The 19,539-nt window shown below is 37.2% G+C and overlaps 1 protein-coding gene across 6 annotated transcripts in view; it reads left to right on the forward strand.

The window, feature by feature from the left end:
• Ten-a (Teneurin-a transmembrane protein) overlaps positions 1-19,539 on the forward strand; it is a 1,171,522-nt gene that overhangs the window by 1,088,729 nt on the left and 63,254 nt on the right. For all 6 annotated transcript variants that reach the window (XM_081752112.1, XM_081752114.1, XM_081752113.1 and 3 more), the window contains one exon: positions 17,172-17,421. In XM_081752112.1, the coding sequence (XP_081608238.1) occupies positions 17,172-17,421 (250 nt within the window). The remainder of the gene's footprint in view (positions 1-17,171; positions 17,422-19,539) is intronic.

The raw sequence follows: 19,539 nt of genomic DNA on the forward strand, positions 1-19,539 counted from the left end.
TAAGAAACACAAGAATGTAACAGAAGAAAAGGTAAAATTAACTAAGAAATGCACGAAAAGTACGTTACGAAACAAATGTGATGACAGTTGTCCCCAAAGTAAAACTTCAGATTCCGAAACATCTATGTCCATCAGCGCATATGATGATCAATCATCAACGTTTAGTAGCATTCCCGATAATGATCAACCAGAGACAGAAGAAGACACTGAGTGCCTCTTCTCCTCATGAAAATTTTCTGAAGATAAAAGCGGTGAAAAATGGGTGATATGTATGGTGTGCCAGTCCTGGGTTCACAATGAATGTGCTGGATATGACAAAATTGTTATATCTGTGACTTCTGTAAATAGACATAGATTTCTCACTGGACATTTTGCAGCATATCTAACACTAGGCAGCATATATAATAAATTTTCTTTTACCTAAGTTTACAACTCTAAAAAAATGTCACATTGCAAATTTTGCTTCTATGTTTCTTTTTGTAACTTTGCAGCTCATTTACTACATTTTTTTCAAATAATCTTTGGAATATTTGCACCTTTATATCACGTAATTAAAATATTTGTATTGACAGTTTTTATTTAGCATACCTATATTAGAAGCATATAAAATATTCTGGTATATTTCATGAGAGTTGTTTATGGTATTCCATATTTAGAGCACTTTTTTTCGAGTAACAATTTTGTACTGTTTTGATTTTTATTTATTTTTGGGGTCTCTTTTTTGTTATTGACTGACTCTAAATGGCAGAAGTTATGACCATATGTATACAGAATGCAGACACATTTTTTCATATGTAGAATCGTGTAAGGTGAGCTATAGTTGCCAAAAAATGGAACGGTATTCCATATTTAGGTACTTTCCTCTAAGAATGGGAAGGTAGTCAGCGAGAGAAGTGAGGTCATAGAAGGTGGAAAGAGTATGTTGAAGACTTATAGGAGAGTAGGGATAGCCCGCGTAGCCTAAATGTTGAAGTGAAAAATGAAGTAGGTGAGGATGGTAAAGGGTTTGGGATTCTTCGGGATGAGTTTGAAAAGGCTATATCCCCGATTAGGAATGGAAAGGCAACCGGGATAGATAATATACCAATCGAATTCATTAAAGTATGGAAGACAAGGGCACGAAAGAATTGTTCCGACTCTGCAATGAAATATATGAAACAGAAGAGTGGCCAGAAGACTTCCTGAAGATGATCATGATACTGGTGGATAAGAAATCGAACCCAAAGAAATATGAAGATTATAGAACTATTAGTATCCTATCTCATGCAGCTAAAATTCTGCTCCGAATACTGAACATAAGGTTTATGGAAGAACAAACGAAAAGGTTTAGGAGGAATAGTTTGGGTTCAGGAAAAGTAAGGGCACAAGAGATGCAATTGGATTATTAAAGGTGATCGGTGGAAGGTGTATAGGAAAAGGAAAGCAGGTGTATGTAGTATCTATTGATCTAGAAAAGGCTTTTGACCGGGTGAATTGGGAATCATTGTTGGGAGTTCTAAAGAAGATTGGGTTGGATTGGAAAGATCGAAGACTCATAAGAAACTTATATATGAACCACCAAGTAAGTGTTAGGATAGGGGAAGAACCGACAGAGGAAAGTGCAATTGCAAGGGGAGTTCGACAAGGATGCTGTCTCTCGCCAATATTATTTAATATCTATTTAGAAGAGACAGTGAAAAAGAGACTACATGATAAAGACGCGTTTCGGTAGGAGGTAGAATGATTAGATATATAAGATTTGCAGACGATGTGTTGCTTGTAGCAGAATCTGAAAAGAAAATCAATAGGATGTTAGAAAACTAGAGGAAGGGCTTTGAAAAATATGGGATGAAAATAAATGTTAGAAAGACAAAAACCATGGTAATTGGTCTGTGTGAAATATACAAGTAGGACGAGAGGAAATAGAACAAGTGAATAGTTTTTGATATCTGGGTAGTATTCTTAGTAATGACATGAAGTGCGAACGTGAAATAAAAGCAAGAATAGGAATGGCAAAAGACGCCTTTAGGAGGAAGAAAAGTTTGTTTCCGAAGATGTAGGTGTGGAGAAAAATGCAAAGAATTAGTGGGTTCGAGCAAAAGACGAATGAGTGGGTGTTAGAAATGGTGAGGGAGGAAAGAACACTTTTAGGTGGCAGGAAAGAGAGAGAGAGGGCGAAAGGATTCTACAATTAATGGACGATATAAAAACAGAAGATCATACGTGAAGACGAAAAGGTTAGCGGAAGACCGTGGAGCATGGAAGCTTCTCAGTTGCGGCAAGTGACCTGCCAATAAGGGCAGAATACCTATGATGATGATCATGATAGGAACGGAAGAAACAAACATCCAGAGGCTGAATTTGTCCAGTAGTTCCAGGTGATATGAATTGCAATGTCACATACTTGCCAGGAGGGATAGTTTACTCTAAAGGAGTATGATTTTTGTGCGCAGATCAGGATTCAATCAAAAGCAAGTTATTTTGACCACCAATTGGCCAAAGCAATGCTCATACCATAGTTGTAGTTTCTTACACGCATTTTCCCAATCTTGCTTGCTGTGACGTAAATGTTCCCTACTGCCCTTGCAAGATCACTCACACGAGAAAGAATCGTAGGAGGCAGACCACCTCCAACTTCCCGCAGCACAATAAATATCTTTCCAGCCAATTTACCCTCCAGATTAACATAATTGTATATAAATGCATTAAGGCATTGATGTTTGTTGAACTTGATACAACTCTCTTGGTACCTCTTATTTGCAGGGCTCTTTCATATGTATTTCCTCTTCAAATCCCGATTGGTCGGAGTTGAAAACAAATTCCTTACTGAACGTTGGGACAAGTTTGTTTATCTCATCTACAAATTGTCGAGAGATTCCACAGTTTGCTGTGCACCGTCCAGTTGATGCTTTCTTTGAATTTTCGTTATCTTACGTCTTCCAATTACGTAGCATTTTTTGAAGGTATGCAACCATCCACTACTTCCCTTGCAATTACAGTAACCTATGTCTCGCGCAATTTGCTGTCCACAACGTAGGTCACTATCATGTACATCCTATCTCGCGCAATTAGTAGGTCACTATCATGCACATCCTATAAATTGTATCTAGAATCTTTGAAACGCGAAAACACCAGTTTTTGTAACATTTGCGCCTTGTCCTCCCTTGAATATCCGTAGTTTCTCTTATGTACTACACGGTCATATTGCTGCGGACTTATTCAAAATCTTTTCATAAGTATTTTTCTATTGTGCTGCGGATGATCATCCATATACGGAATTGTTTTGAACCCACTCCTTGGACAACGATTGTCCTTTACTACGTTTCACTGGAGACGGGATTTGTGGCTCGCTGTCCAACAAGGATGATGAACTACATGGCTCGACACTTGTTTCACTATCACTTTCACTTAAGCACGTATCGTCATCATTGTATACTCCTCTTGTACATTTTCTGCACAGTCGAGAGTATATGACACTACACACTCAAATGAGCTTCATGCTGTGCTCACCTCCGGTCCCGCCTCCTGTTGCCATTAGCAGCCAATATTGTGGTTGCATGGTAGACAACATGTGGGGCGTCGAATGCCGCAAATATCAATATAATTGGTCGCTTGCGACCTTGCACTCAAGGGGTCCCTTGTGAGTGTGAATAAAGTATATGCACATGGCGCTTAGAGTGTTCAGTAAGAATACAATTCGTCCCAATTCTATCATTAAGAAGGTTTTACATTGTGCTAAACATCATTCATATGTTATCAATTTGAATTTTGCTGGAATCTGTTAGGCAGTACAAAACAAATAACGTTTTCAAAATTTATAAAACAAATATTGGAAACATTAGTACAAACAAACATGTTGCTTTTTCTCTTATAGCTTCTAATTCGTTTAGGTGTTTTTCTTAAATCCGTCAGTGGAAGTGATCATACCGTGTAAAAATAGGATTACGAATCCGAGACGTAGTGTAGTCTTAAAGAAAACATTGCGACATTTGAAATTTGGTGAACACAGTCCATTCAAGAGAACGAACACTGTAAGGAGATTAAGACATAACATCCGAGAACCAGAAGCAAATTTAAATTAATAATAACTTTCAAAATTCGTTACTAATAATAATGTAACACTTCACTTGTATGCGCATTATAGGATATATTAATACCAGCACGTACCACTGTGACAGTCAATACTTTGCTGACTCTCTTTCCCTATATTCTTCTATATCGCCCACTGAATTCATGAAACTGGACGACGTATTTGTAAATGGAATCTTTCAGTTTCAAGTCCCACAGTTAGCCGTGCATGCTACAGGAGATTGTGATAATAAGAATAAATGAAATCTTGAAGAAAGTGGAAAGAAACGCAAAAGCCCCGAGGAAACCCACGCGCAAGATATTTGTCAAACACATAGCCTACTAGCCGCGAGCTAGAGCCCCACGCAGCAAAAGTGAACGTTCTTCCACTGAGTCACCGCTTCCCCACGAAGAATTTGTACTCTCTTAAGCAAAATATGCCCAATGCTTAACAGCTCAAAGGAAACGGTAAAAATTGCAAACTTCCCGCACAGGGTTTCGGAAACAGTACCGGATTTACGTATAAGCAAAACAACTCTCTCCTGAAAACAACTAAATTTTTAGAGGAAAAAACTGAATGTACATTTCCAAAATGTAAGATCAAAATAACTAATAAAATAAAACATATAAAGTAACAGTGTTTTGTGTTGTGTAAGCTCCAATGGCATAAGTAGTGGGCCACTCCTGCTAGCCTGCCCCCTAAAATAGCATTCGTTTGCTCATATCTATATATTAGGAGCGTACATTCCGCATGGATTGGTTGCATGGCAATACTACAAACTTCAAATTTGGAAACTGCATACAATTTGTGACGTGAGGTACCACTATAAAAGGTTTTTGGAAATTTGTCGAGAAAGAGGGAAAGCAGAGGAGAAAATTATTATATTAAAATGTCAATATCTAGGAATCTATCATTATAAAATCCAACTTGGGACAATCAGTGACTTATTTCTTTTACCACCATAGCCATGGGCTTATTATACAGTATATTCAACAAAAGCTGTCCTCTTCAGCATAGTATTTTCGCCACAATCATCTAAGGATTCAAATTTAGTCTAACCATACTAAAAAAAAAATCGCACATGGGAACTGAGGCAGTAACATTTCTTCACAATACGCGTATGTAGACACCGACGCGGGCTTGTCTCAGAGGTGCTGCTCTGTTACATCTTCAAACCATCCTGCAACTTCGTCTGCGTGCTGTCGAAGGCGGGGGAAAATCCTTTATTCTTCCAATATTACAGCTTACTTTCACAACTTAGCGTTATCGAGTGCCTCCTCTACTAAGTCAGTGAAAGTTGTCGAGAACAGGAATCTTCTTCCATTCCACCAGTTCACTTTTTGACCTGTTTTCATCACTACGACTCAGCTCCAAGGATTATTGAAAAGGTCATGCAAAGTTTTAAAGGTCGATGCCAAGCTGTGGTCCTCGATGTAGCATGCTCTTTTGATCGTGTTTAGTATGATGGTCTGTTCTATAATATCATTTAAACGTTGCCACTCATCGTATCGCTATAGTCGAATCGCTTCTTCAAGATCGATAATTCCAAGTCAGCTATGAGTCTGCATTCTCAGCCTTCCTTCCGGTAGAAGCTGAAGTTCCTAAGTGTTCATGTCCTTCGCCGCTTCTCTATAACTTGTATACTGCCGACTTCCGTATAATTCCACAAACATATATGGTAACATTTGGTGAGACGAAGCAATTTTCTTTTTTAGCCGGAATATCAATATGCGAAATTGTGGATTCAAAGTCACCTAAACCGTATCGGGGAGTGGATCGACCGCTGGTGAGTTCATATTAATCCCCATAAAACGTCAGTAATTGTTTTCTCCAAGCATCAAACTTCATTGCCCTTCAATTAACATTCAGAAATCTAGTACCCCTACAAGTCACCAGTCCAGATATCTTGGGATTTATCTGTTTAGCAAACATAATTTTCATGAACTACCTACCACTACCTAACACTACCTCCAGTACATGCGAACAACAATTGGGAATGCTTTCCTATCCTCTTCACTTTCCTCAACTTACTCTGGAAACTAAGAAGCTCGTCTATGTCACCACGGTACGACCCATTTTACTCTACACTAGTCTAGTTTGACAATATGCTCCACCCATATATTGTGCTAAACTACAAATAGTTCAAAATCACGCTGCAATCTTCATCACCGGACATTCGCGCGTCACAAAGATCTTGCAGTTTCACGAGGATCAATATCTCCTTATCTTCATGAAATTCTTCCAATTCCAGCGTCACAAATTCTCGCACACTATGTAACACTCCAATTTGGACATTCTTCAAAGCATCTGCAATGCATCCTCAATTCCTCGCATTTATGTCAGATGTCAGCCACAGTAAGATCATTTATTAGGAACCTTCTCACTTCCAGAAAAAATGTCTGCCACATCCGTTGCCTTCACTGTTAACGCTGTCGCTAGCCAATCGTTACTGTAAATTATCAACGTAGGTTCAATGCAAATAAAAGGAACACACATCAGAAATAAACGTCACACAATTCACGAATGACAGGTGTTGTTTCACTCTTCATCCTTTATGCCGATATCTCCAATGCAAACTAGTTTCAAATGAGAGATATGGTATGATATTTACCCGAACCTTCAGCTCTAAAATTGGTCATGATAATCTCCAAACTTGCGAATATTGTTGTTGCATAGATTCGGAAACGGACAAATTGCTATTTCGTTGTAGGTGGATTGCGAAAGAATAATTGACTTCACTAGTTGGAGTTGGATCAACATACTTTGGTTTAGAAGAGTTTAGAATTGTGAATGTTACGGGCAGGGTAGAACCTGAGCAAATTGAAACGGTAACTTCGAATTGGCTCCCGCGTCTAAGGAAGCCTCGCGCTTGTTATCTACACTCAATTGCAAATAACACAAGAGTACGTAGTAATATACACTTCTTTGTCCCTGTAGGGGAAAGTGGGGGAATACCACGCACTTAAGGTACATTTTCCAATATCTTGCTACAAATCAAACAAATTGACATGAGGAAAATGTATGCTGTAACTTAATCATTCTAGTTTTATATTCGGTCGTTGGTAGTGCTCCTTGATTTTCATAGATTCTGTAAAGATAAAGTTTGTGGAAAACGAGAAACGCGTGGTATTCCCCACCACATCGGGTAATCACACGCATTACATCGGGTATTGGCACGCACTAATTCCTTAACGTGAGGCATCAGAATCTCTTTCCATAAACTTAGGTCGTTTGTTGACTGTATGTTTAGGTCAACTTCTAGTTTGTTTCCTCAGGTTGTCTTCACGTTTTCCACCAACATCTTTGTAGTTTTCTTCTCAACTTTGCTTTCTTGGTGCTTTCTTAGCTTAGTGCTCTTTCTGAATTCAGCATCTTCCAATATTCGTTTGGTTGGAGTAGAAGTTAAGATTTCTGAACGCTTTTTGTTATTTCAAGAGTTGACTTGGCAGACCTGGAGATAGGACAAATCTGTGAGACTTTCACAGCCTCATTTTGTAAAGAAGACGGTTGGACAAGCAATGGTAACTGCTGTGATGATGTTCCGGGTAGTTGATGTTCTCGATTTAGCCCTATTTTCGTCGAAGATGGTTGTTCATTTTGGTGTAGGCCTATAATAGTTTGAGCATCGGAAAGCAATTGGGAATTCACTTCTTTAGAAGTCTCTCTTTCATCTTCAAGTTCTACGGCCTGGAATTGCTGAGCAGCTTCAAAATCTTCTTTTCTAAAAGTGTCCAGCTCCAAAGGACAAATACCCGCTTGTTTAAAACCATTAACAGCTTTGTCCATATTTGCTGCTTTCAGATAAGCTCTATTAAAGATATCGACTAAGTCATATGGATAAATTTTTCATTAACGTAGCGCTTCGCAAACAGTGTGCATTCTTGGTTGAAATATGTTTTGTGGGGACCAAAAAAGGTGAGGTCTAGCGGCTGAAGTTTATGTGACGTATGCGGTGGCATTGTAACCATAACAATTCCTTTCTTCTTACAAAAATGGTAAATTTCTAATTAAATATGGCTCGTGTGATCCAAAATAGGTAGGACGGGTTCATTTGTTATCGGTTTCGCTATAAGAGCAAAATGTTGCAGCCACTAGATTCATTGCTCCACCCAAGAATATATAGATCCAGTAGATTCTCCTTTCTGCAGCTGAGGTGACATGCTTTTTCTTGGGTAGATAAACATAGGGGTATGTAAGACCTGTCAGCTTTGTAACGGTTTTACCCCTTTCCCATGATATTAGTGCTCTGAGCTGTTTCACTCCCTTTGGATCCAAAATACGCCCTGGTTTCTATACTATGAATGTACCTCTTTCGTCAACGTTAAAGATCTAATCTTCGCAGAAACGATATTTTTCGGTAACTTCTGTCAGGTTCTTAAAATACCCTTTCACCTTTTCTTCATTGAATTCGTCGACCCTGTTAATACTAATTGCTTCAGGTTTCTTTAACCTTATCGTGGAATTTTTCTTTAAAAACAATTCCAACCAATCCTTCCCAGCAAGTCGACTTTCTTTATTCAAATTGTGTTTGATATTATTAGCTTCTGCGTATTCATAAGCTATTCTGCGTAGTTCAATTGGAGACATTCCGTAAAACAACTTGGCTAAATGTAAAGCGTGACCAGCAAGTTCCGCTTTTTGTGTAGAGCTCAATACAGGTTTTCTTTCCATTTTCTTAGAACAGACAATCCCAGCTTTCACTTTTGTTCTTAATGTAGCCTCATGTATCCCAAAATCATTTGCTACCTCTCTAATTTTTCTTCCGCCATTTATTGCTCCTATGGCGTTTGGTAGTTGTTTTAATGTCCATTTGCACTTCTCTGTTTGCCTAATATAGTGTCATGGCATCTGCAATATACATAAAAAAGGAAAAGAAACGCAGCATAAACCTTTTTGATAACTGCTTCATGAAGGGGCAATACCACGCACAATGGACGACATGCATGCAATTACCCCATTCCAAGCCGAGAAAGAAAAATTGAACCTTCAGAAGTTTCACGTCGTTTCATATAAACAGATTTAGCATGAACTTACTACTAACACACTACGCTAAAACATTGTATACACATTATAAAAATCAACTAAGTATTTCAATACATACCTCGAAATCTGCAAACGAAGTAAATTAGAAGAAATTACAGCAAAACAACATTTCGCCATGCCATGAACCACACCTAGCAGCAACTGGCGCCTCGCTCATGCAATATGTCTTTCATAGTCTAAACTAGATAGTAGCACTAATCTGAATCAGTTTCGAAGCATTAGAACTGAGAAAATAGGGTGCGTGGTATTCCCTCGTTGCGTGGTATTCCCCCACTTTCCCCTAAGTGTTGCATCTGGAGAATAGAATTTTTCCAAATTTAAACGGATCAAAACTTAGTTAAGATTATTGAACTCAGACAAAATTCTAAAAGACTTTGCAGAGAAAAGATCAAGGGAAATAATTTTACTAAAAAAGAAAAATAGTGGCTCATTTATAGTTAATGAATGTTGAGTGATTTTGCATCAACATAGAAATTCTGTCAGGTCACTATTTATTAGCAGGTCACTTGCCGCAAGTGTAAAATTCCAGCATGATACGGACTTATTTTAATGCGCTTAATGCCATGGCCATAACAAAAGAGTTTGGACGTTTGAGATATAAACACAGATGCATTATCTGACGACAAGGTCTCTGGAAAAACTAGCCGGTAGAACACTTCAAGAAGTTTAGTACAAATAATCTTAGACGACAAAACTGTTAACTTATCGAGAAATACGTAACTTGTGGCATTATCAACCCCAATAAATGTTTATTTGTAACATTTAGATGTTCGTAATATCTATCATTACATTCTCTAGTATTCAAGAACTATGATGAAACTGCAAATGATCCATTTTTATATTTATCATATTTGATTCTTTGACAGATATTACAAGATCTGGCGTAATTCTTTACATCATTCACGATTCCTTCCCATGTATATCTTATCATTATTTTATGTAAAGTTCGAAATAAACCAGTATGCCTGCTAGTTAAACGTCCATCGTGTTGGAACTCAATCACAGGTATATGTAAGTCAAACGGAATGACTTTATAGGAATATGAAAGTGCTTTATTTCTTTTCATTAGCAAACATTTATGATTACATAATTGGCAATATTATTACCGTTCTCGATTTCCTCAATATCTCTCAATTTATATTTATTCGTCTGAAGATCCTTAAGAGGTTCCTTTATGAGAAGTAAGCTCCATGTGTTAGCTGCAGTTAGATTCTTTTTTCATTATCACTAAGCCCATCGGACTATCAATTTGACTAAATTCAAATGGATAATACATCCTGGTAAAAAAAAAATCCGCTAATGTATGTTTCAACTTACAAGAAAACTGGCAAAGAGTTTCAACTAAACTATCATAATTTTTTGCATTACTTAGCATCCAACTAAGCAATTTGTTGTATATACATCAAATTCATTAACTAGTGCGTGTAACGTCCAATCGTGCGAACCAAACTAATAAATTATGTTTCATAAATATTTTCATTGCGATCTGCTTTAGACAGTTTCGAACAATAAAACCCTACTAGGAGGAGATTATTAGTGACATATTTTAAAACACACCCAGCCACGGCTTTCTCTGATCAGTCGACGTGCATTATGAAACGTTTCGAGAGATCAGGTACCTTCCAAACTACATTATTAATAAGTCATTTTTGAATTATCTAGTAATGCATACTGTATTGAATTCCATTTAAAGATTTTCTTAGTTGACCTTAATTCACTGAAATAAGCCATCAGATTCTGTAAACCAGAAATAAACTTCCCAAAATACAAAAGTCCACAAATCATTAAAACCTCCTCGTCTATTACGAGGTGGAGGAATAATTTGGACAGCTGATATTTTATTTTTTATAATTGTACTAGCAGCGTTCACCCCGCTTCGCTGCGGTCACCCCGGAACGCAATAAACTTTGTTACTTAGATAATTTTTACTTTTTCGCTTTCAAGTGATTTATAGCGCCTGTCAGTTATGTTAACCCGCCGAGTCACAGGGTCATGCGGGTTGCATATAAATACGTTTATTTTTATACCTATGATGAACTAATAACAAAGGATTTGTACGTATGGACACCTGAATGGTCAATTATCTCAAGACACTGGTAATTGAAAATTAAAGTGATATGATAAAAACCATCTAGGGTCCACATCCTAACAACCCCCCAAAAATGAAAGAAATCGGTTCAGCCGTATTAGCGTGATGAGCGGACAAAGGATTTTTTTTTACGTATTTACACCTGATTGGTCAATTATCTCAAGACACTGGTAATTGAAAATTAAAGTGATATGATAAAAACCATCTAGGGTCCAAATCCTAACAACCCCCCAAAAATGAAAGAAATCGGTTCAGCCGTATTAGCGTGATGAGCGGACAAAGGATTTTGTGCGTTCTCTTTTATATATATAGATGGTATTTCCATTAACTACGTGACCAAGGTAGTTTATACATTTATTAAAAAATATATACTCTTATCTGGCGAAATTGTTATACCAAAGGCACGTAACTAGTACTTCCAAACCCCTATGTGCCTCTATACTTGAAGAAAATACAAAACGTCATCAAAATAAATTCCTACACCATGCTCTGACTTGCCTTCTAAGACACTTTGCATTTCTCTAGCCAGAATATTGCTATCAGTTTTAATTCCAGCCAGAACTGCATTATACTGGTAGGAACCTCCTGGTGTTATAATGGTGGTAATCTCGCGGGAGTCCTCATGTAATAAGACATGTTGTTACACTCTTTTTCAATCTAAATGTAGGGGCACCACGGTTTAGTGATAGAGTGCTTACCTCTGGTGTGTGGGGTCCCTGATTGGATCTCGATCAAGCAAGTTTGTGGTAGGCAACATCTAGTCCATGAGTTTTCTCGGTGTACTCCCGTTTCTTCTCATTCTTCCACCAATTCTTCCATCATCATTTACTTGCTTTAATCATCCGTCTCCTTTAGCCTAAAGGATATGATCGTGGGACGTTAAACTCAAAAAGTTCATTTTTACAATCTAAACGTGAGAAGACAGTCATGCCTGAGAGGCTTGTCAAAAAGTCTTCTAAATTGGAAGAAGAATAAACATCGTTAACGACTAATTCGTTATCCTTGTAGTAATTACTCACGATCGTATAAGTATTGTTCTTATTTCGTACTAAAAAAATGCTATAGTAGCTAAAATGATCTACTTCCGTAAGAATACTTTGTTTAACTTACTCCTTGATATGTTCATATTTTCCCGTTTTGGAAACAGAGAAAGGAGCCTTTTTCAAAGGTTTCTGTTCTTTTAAATAAATCATACCTTGAAACCCTTTTGTGCAACCAATTTTATCAGTAGGGGAGGTGGAGGCATAATGAACACCTTAAGGTTGAAATTGAAATAGCAACGTTGTTATGAATGGAAAGTCGATTCTTGCAGAACAATATTTTTATTTCTTTATTCTACATATGTAAATAGGTGGAAGGCGTAAAAGTTTTACCACACAAGTTGTATGTGGAAATAAATGGACCTATTGTGAATGACCGTTTTACCCCAACCCCTGGTTAAAATGAGCCCATCCTTGGAACATATACGCATTAACCAAAATTATGTTCTATTTCGATAAGAAAATGCTAGTTTCCTTATTCATTAAAAATGTTAATGAAACAATTAGTTGTATAACTATAAAACAATAAGTGGAAAACTATAAAAACAAAAATAATACTAAAATAAAACTAAATGAAAAAGAAAATACGACGTGGAATAGAGGAGCTATCGAAAAATTTCGAGATTATGTCTCTAACATGCCAACAGATGACAAAACAAGGACACACGCTCGATCACAGGGAACACTGACTTCATACTTTTCACAGGGTAATATATTACCCTGCTCAATTCAACACGGGGTATTTTGGTCCCCTGTACAATTTTAAGGGGCCATATTTCCTCAATCCCAATATAATTTTCAAAAACCCTTTATCTGTTATCCGCCATCTTTCACAACCAAATCATGCATGATTGTTTGATGGCCAAACCTTTCTCACTATCTATGTGTGTACCATGTTTTATTCAAGTAATTGCTTTTTTCAGCAACTAGGTAGAATATGCACTATATACCTTATATCGACGTACCATGAAAATGGTTTTCTTCGCTTATTTCACATTCTATTGAAGGTAGCGACGTCTTCTTTTCTAAACAATCCGTGCCACACTAACTACTTGTCCGTGCTTGTGCAGTAGTATCAATTCTCTGTCACCAGAGGAACTCCGCTATATACCGGGGTGACCATCTTGCCCCGGGAGTCATTATGGCCCCACTTCCTCTAATCACGTCACTATATTCCGTTTTCAACTCATCTACGAAAGCAAGAACATTAGGTTCATTATCCTGAGTGGGAGGATTAATATCGGATAAATCCATGAACAATGTCCACGTTTTTCATACGAATTGGTTTATTAAGATGAACATCAGCAGGAAGAAATCTTTTTTTTTTTTACTGATAACTCATGGAATAAGTTAGCTTTTCCACATCAATACTGAAAGATTGAAAATCACTATCGTTCATCATTACATTATAATCATCTCCATTAATGATGTTAACAAAACATTTTTAGAATAACTTTATTATTCGAATTGGAAGCCTTACAATTCAATAGCTCTGCCGAACAACGTTGCAAGCGACAATTTCTGTCACATTAAGATTTTAACAACAAAGGTACTGTAATAGAAGCTCCAATTCTATGTAACATCATTTGATATAAAGACATAGTTTGAAACTGAAGATCTAAATTTAAAGCCTATACATAACCAATATATACTTTTTTTTCGATTTCTGCAAACTTGGGTTGTTGTCACTTGCAACATTGTTCGGCGGAGCCATTCAATTAAAAACGTAAAATATGGTACTTCTTATTCTTTAGTCTACATTACTACACTTTAGAAACCACACATATATACATGATCCCCCAGCTAAATATTTCTTTTCACTAAAATTCATCTTCATATATATATGTTTTTAATATTTGTAGAAATGGGTTATGCAAAGATAGATCTACCTAGTACAATGACAATTTTCAGTTATAAAAAGCTAGTTCAATGCATCTAATGTGCGTATACTTACAGAAAATGAGTATCATTTAAATATATTTGAAAGAAACCATAGCACATTTGCGGTGCCATATTGCTTTGATTAGTATATGGAAAAATACGCGCCAAGTACACTTATGTGAAAGCTTGATCTTTTCAGATTCTAGCTTTAAACTACTTTTAACTGCATGAGCCTTACAATTGATATTTTTAAATGTATGTACTACTACCTCGTATTGTAAAATACTTTAACACAACAAAATAGAAATTAAAAAGTTTCACCTACCAAAATCACTTTCTTACCGCTATTACGTTCTCCGTTGCACCTACACGATCGCCGTTTTCACTTACTAGCGTTGTCAACTAAAATTCTTATTTAAATCATATACTACATGTTTTCAATCAAATGCTTTTCGAAAACAGTGACTATGCCATTCTAAGTTTGCTGGGAATATGGGCCCTAAATAATGTTCCCACTTGGACCCCTCACCTTCTAAGGTCCTCCCGCCATATTTACGGGTGTTTATCAGAGAATTTTCCAGAAAGAAGTGTTGAAAATTTTCGTTTGTGTGGAATCTCAGACATCCTTGCAGATAAATAAGATTCATTTCATAATATAGCCAATAGATGTTTATAAGCTAGTTGACGTGCCTACTATCATACTGATGAGAATATGAATTTGAAAATGTTTCTGTTGCGAGATTCAAGATAGAGCTGTGTAGTTCTTGGATTCAGGCGAAGGAAATTGGAGCCTGCCGGGAAAAGAGGCCATCCTGCAATTCTTTTAAAGGTATTTGGAATCATAAATTGGAGTATCAATTAGAGCTGCTTTCTTTATCGGTCGAAATTTGTGGGTCAGTAGAGATTAAGGCAATTTTGTCTCTGTTAGTGTAGGCAGTTGTCAAGGAAAAAGTGAATGGTAATGATAAAGTAAATGGTGAAATAAGAGTGTGGGAGGAAACGGGAGTTTTCCATTGGTGTAGCCAGAAGCTTATTAAGGGGACTCACATACACAAAGCATGCATTCATATATATGTGGGTTAAAAATTCCCGGCGCCAAGTCACCATGGCGACTTTAATGCAAGTCTGGCTCCTAGCCAGAATATGTAGACAATGTATTACAAGTATTATTATTATTGAGTCTGGTTTTAGAACTGCCTCCTTGGTCAAAAAAATTGAGCATCGCACATCATGTGTGTGTGTGTGTATGTATGTTTCGAACTGTATGTGACATTACATATCGCACACCCAGTAGAAGAGTGTTACAACTCAAAAAATGGAAATTTTGAGGTATCATCGCTCAAAAGAGAATAGAGAGAGAGAGAGAGAAGCGAACTCTACCTGGTAGTATTTTCGCATAAACGTAACTAAACAAATTAACCCTTAGATTGCAGAAATACCAGTAGCTATTCCAGGGAGCGATTTTGATAGAATAATTAACTTTAAAAGTCGTGCTTCCACGAATATGTAATTTTGACTTGTAACAGTCTTCCACCGGGTGTGCGAGACATTGGCCTGTGAAAGACAGAAATATAATATTGGAAGCCAACGCACTGATCACGTGTCTACTATTCTCAGTTTCCTTTAGTTGCATGGTATTGAAATACTGGATGAAATTATATAACATGTAAAAGGAAGTACAAAATTAAACTTGCATTTGCTACAGCCCATAAATATGGCTCTTATCTTTATCTCCATACTTGAAGAGTAGGGGTTGCTATTCTACTTTTAGTAATAGCAACTGCCTTTGTAGGCTACGTACTGCCCTGAGGTCAAATATCTTTCTGAGGTGCTACAGTCATTACAAATTTATTATCAGCTATCCCTTACCTAGGAACAATGCTAGTACAATGAATTTGGGGGGGCTTCGCCGTAGATAATGCTACTTTAAATCGATTCTTTGCTTTCCATTTTCTCTTACCCTTCATTGTAGCCGCTATATCAATAGTACATCTTCTATTCCTTCATCAAACAGGATCTAACAACCCCCTTGGCCTTAATAGAAACCAAGACAAAATTCCCTTTCACCCTTACTTTTCAACTAAGGACACTATTGGCTTTCTAACTATAATAACAGCTTTAATATTACTCACCCTCTGAAATCCCTATATACTCGGAGATCCTATGGCCAGCCAGATGACGCTTGTTCGATTAGGTGATGCGTGGTTAGCGTTTTGTGACCCCAGCTCTCTTGTTTCTGAGCAGAGTTCGATACTTACTAATTCAGGTTGCACTCTAATTAGCTCATAATACTGAATCAAGACAAAGATTTTTGTGCTCCCAGCCCGCACACCGAAGTCGCACACGTTAATTTAAGCAGAAGCTATGCATGAATTAAAAAAGAAAGAACTCGTACATCAACTTTTATTTTTAAAGCTTTCTATTCACAACCGCAGATGGTGAATTTAGAAGCATATACTAACGAGAATACAGAGCTAAGAGAATGAAGAATACAGACAAAACTATTTGGCTGAAATCTTATGTAAAGTTAAATATAAAGCTTCTGGAAAGTTTTTTTTTTTTTTTTTTGGAACATGACTGGACAATTTTGGTGATACATTAAAAATATACAATCGGATTCACAAATGAAACATGCTGGAAGTAAACAGAATCATTCTCGTTATCATTGTACTAAATAAGAGCAGGATTGAGTCAGGTCAGCGCTCTCTGGCCACGTCACTGTTACCGCTTTATCCATATTATTTCCATTGTTCACTGGAGGCACTAAAGGGAAAATCGAACAGCAGTCTTGCTGATTTGTATAGATTACAACGGGAAGGGATGTTGAAAAAAATAATGTTAGATCCTGGAAAAGTTTTATTGGTTGGTGGTCTTCTCAAAGAGTGAGATTCACTGAAAGAAGACAATCAGTTTTCATCAGTGAGTTACATTCAGCTTGCTTCGAAAGTGAAGAGTAGTAAAATGGGGTTTCACATAAATATATAAGCAACTTTGGATATGAGCTAATTAATTTTCTTAATTATCTTTTGATAATATACATATCTAAGCTTTTCTTTTTACCTTTTATCAGGAATTTTGCAGAAAGGTGATGGATCTACACTCCACTTCAAGCAATACCCTCGCATAGTAAACGTCCTGATGGGAACGGGAATGCAGAGGCCATTACTTTGCGACAATTGTAATGGTGTTGCTAAAGATAGTCGACTTCTCACGCCCGTAGCATTGACAAGTGGGCCAGATGGAAGTGTATATGTTGGTGATTTCAACCTCGTCCGACGAATTACTCCAGAAGGCAATGTCTACACTGTACTTCAATTGAGGTAAGAGTTGTTTATAACTTTAGCATGGAGGCTAAGAATATTTAGACTTTAACGTATGTACGCAGTACGAGATTATGCTAACGGTAACTATTCTTTAACGAGATGCTCAGACTACATGACCTCTTACTAGGAGTTAAACGGGAGTCTCTCGCATAAGAACGTCCGTGTATGTCATCAGATTTTCCGCATAGAAAAAAGTTACCTAAAGCTACCTACTTTCGTACACAGATAGATCTTCGCCAGAACCCAACCTACTTTACTGTGTTGCAAGTTGTTCACTGTTCAGCCCATGCGAGCATTTCTGTTAGTTAATAATACATTTGTTTCTGTAAGAAGCTTATATTGTCGAAACGATAAATTATTATTGGTGTGAAGGAACAGTTTGAACTTGGGTTGCACTTGCTGTATACTTCAATAATGCAACCTTTACTGCGGGATGAGTCCTTATTTGAAGGTTTTGAAATACCAGGTAAAAGTGAAAAAAGTAATAATAATAAACCGAAAACAAGAGATAATGGTGATTGAATTTTTGAAACTGTTTTTCAAATCATCATCATGTATATTTACCCTCCCAAGCAGGGAGTGAGGGGCCTCTAGCTCGTGCTACTTTGGTCATTCATTTATTTAGAATTTTATGGAAAGTCGAATTTTGTAGAAGTGGACAATTCTTCTGCAGCATACGATAAAACATCCAGAACGACAAAGATAGTGGAAATAGGCGATAATGGTTGAAAGTATGGTCCTGGAAAGAGCAGAATTCTTCAAGAGGTACGTAGGATGTCCGTGTGCGTCCTTGACTTCATGCACGTCAACCTGGTTGAAGACCTGGTTGTGAATCATAGATGTATGCAGTAGATGATAATCGTGCTCTTGTTCTGATTTGTCTTCGCTACTGATGCCGGTCCACGCATGGTTCATGACTATACATCTTATTTTCTTTTAAGATCTAATTTTCAGTGTATCGATCATGAATAACAAATTTGCTTCTCAATCAAACTCAATCTTCCACGAATTTAATATTCTATGAACCTAATACGTACGAGAATTTGTTACACCAAACTTTCGTTATATGAAAATTGTCAATAAAGATTGTTCTTATACGATTCATCCTAAAGAGCGCTCTTACACCAAATTCTCCTGCTTCCACTGCATTCTGATTATTATATCATATTTCTCCCAAGTTTCGATGCTCCACCACTTCTACTTACACAATACATCATGTCATCTACCCGTCCCGCACGAAGCAAATATTAAATATCACTAGCTCAAGCACAGCTTGACACTTTAAGAAACTTTAGTGGCAGGAAGAAAAGGAAACGGGTTATCAACATTATTCGCATTCTCAAAAAAATATAAATTCTAGTTCGGAATCATCACCCTAAGTACATATGGCAGCATCACACAACAACGTCACAGCGTTATGGCTTACCTGAGCCTAGGCAGCAATTGAATGCAGTGCATTGTATGATCCGGTTCGGATTGTGTAATTGATGATCGAAAGATACATTGAATCCGTGCCAAATTTTGTTTTAAGCTAGGAAAAAGGGCTGCAGAAGTGTACGAAATGTTGCAAGTAGCATTCAGTCTGCACCATTGAGTTGCATAACAATCCTACAGTGTTTTGCACTTTTCAAGCTGGAAAAATATCTCTGGAGAATGATTTCTCTCCTGGTTACCAGTCCGTGAGTCAGAATGAAAAGACAATTGCCTAGGTCAATGTATTGTGAGAGCTGATAATGGACTGACTGTCCGTGAAATTCCTGAGGAGTTAAGCATTTCCATCGATTCACGTCATCAAATCTTACACGAAAGCCTAAAGATACACCGCGTATAATCAAAATTCATGCCAAGAATTCTTATATAAAACCAGAAGGTTAGTCGTGTCACCATCAGTGGTCACGTAATACAAAACACATAGGTCAAATAATATAAAACTGACCTTTTCTATAAAACTGGCTTATACAAAAGAAATAGCTGCTTCCCAAAAACAATTTACCTCAGTTTTTCCCCCAAGAAATTAAAACTGGCGTCGTCACTGGACACCTATAATCAGAAACTGGAGCTCACAAACATCTGACATTCGTGGCCAGTATTATTACATAAGATGAATCATGGGTT

The sequence above is a fragment of the Thermobia domestica genome, chromosome 3 (assembly GCF_964235325.1).
Source record: "Thermobia domestica chromosome 3, izTheDome1.hap1.1, whole genome shotgun sequence".
Lineage (NCBI taxonomy): Eukaryota > Metazoa > Arthropoda > Insecta > Zygentoma > Lepismatidae > Thermobia > Thermobia domestica.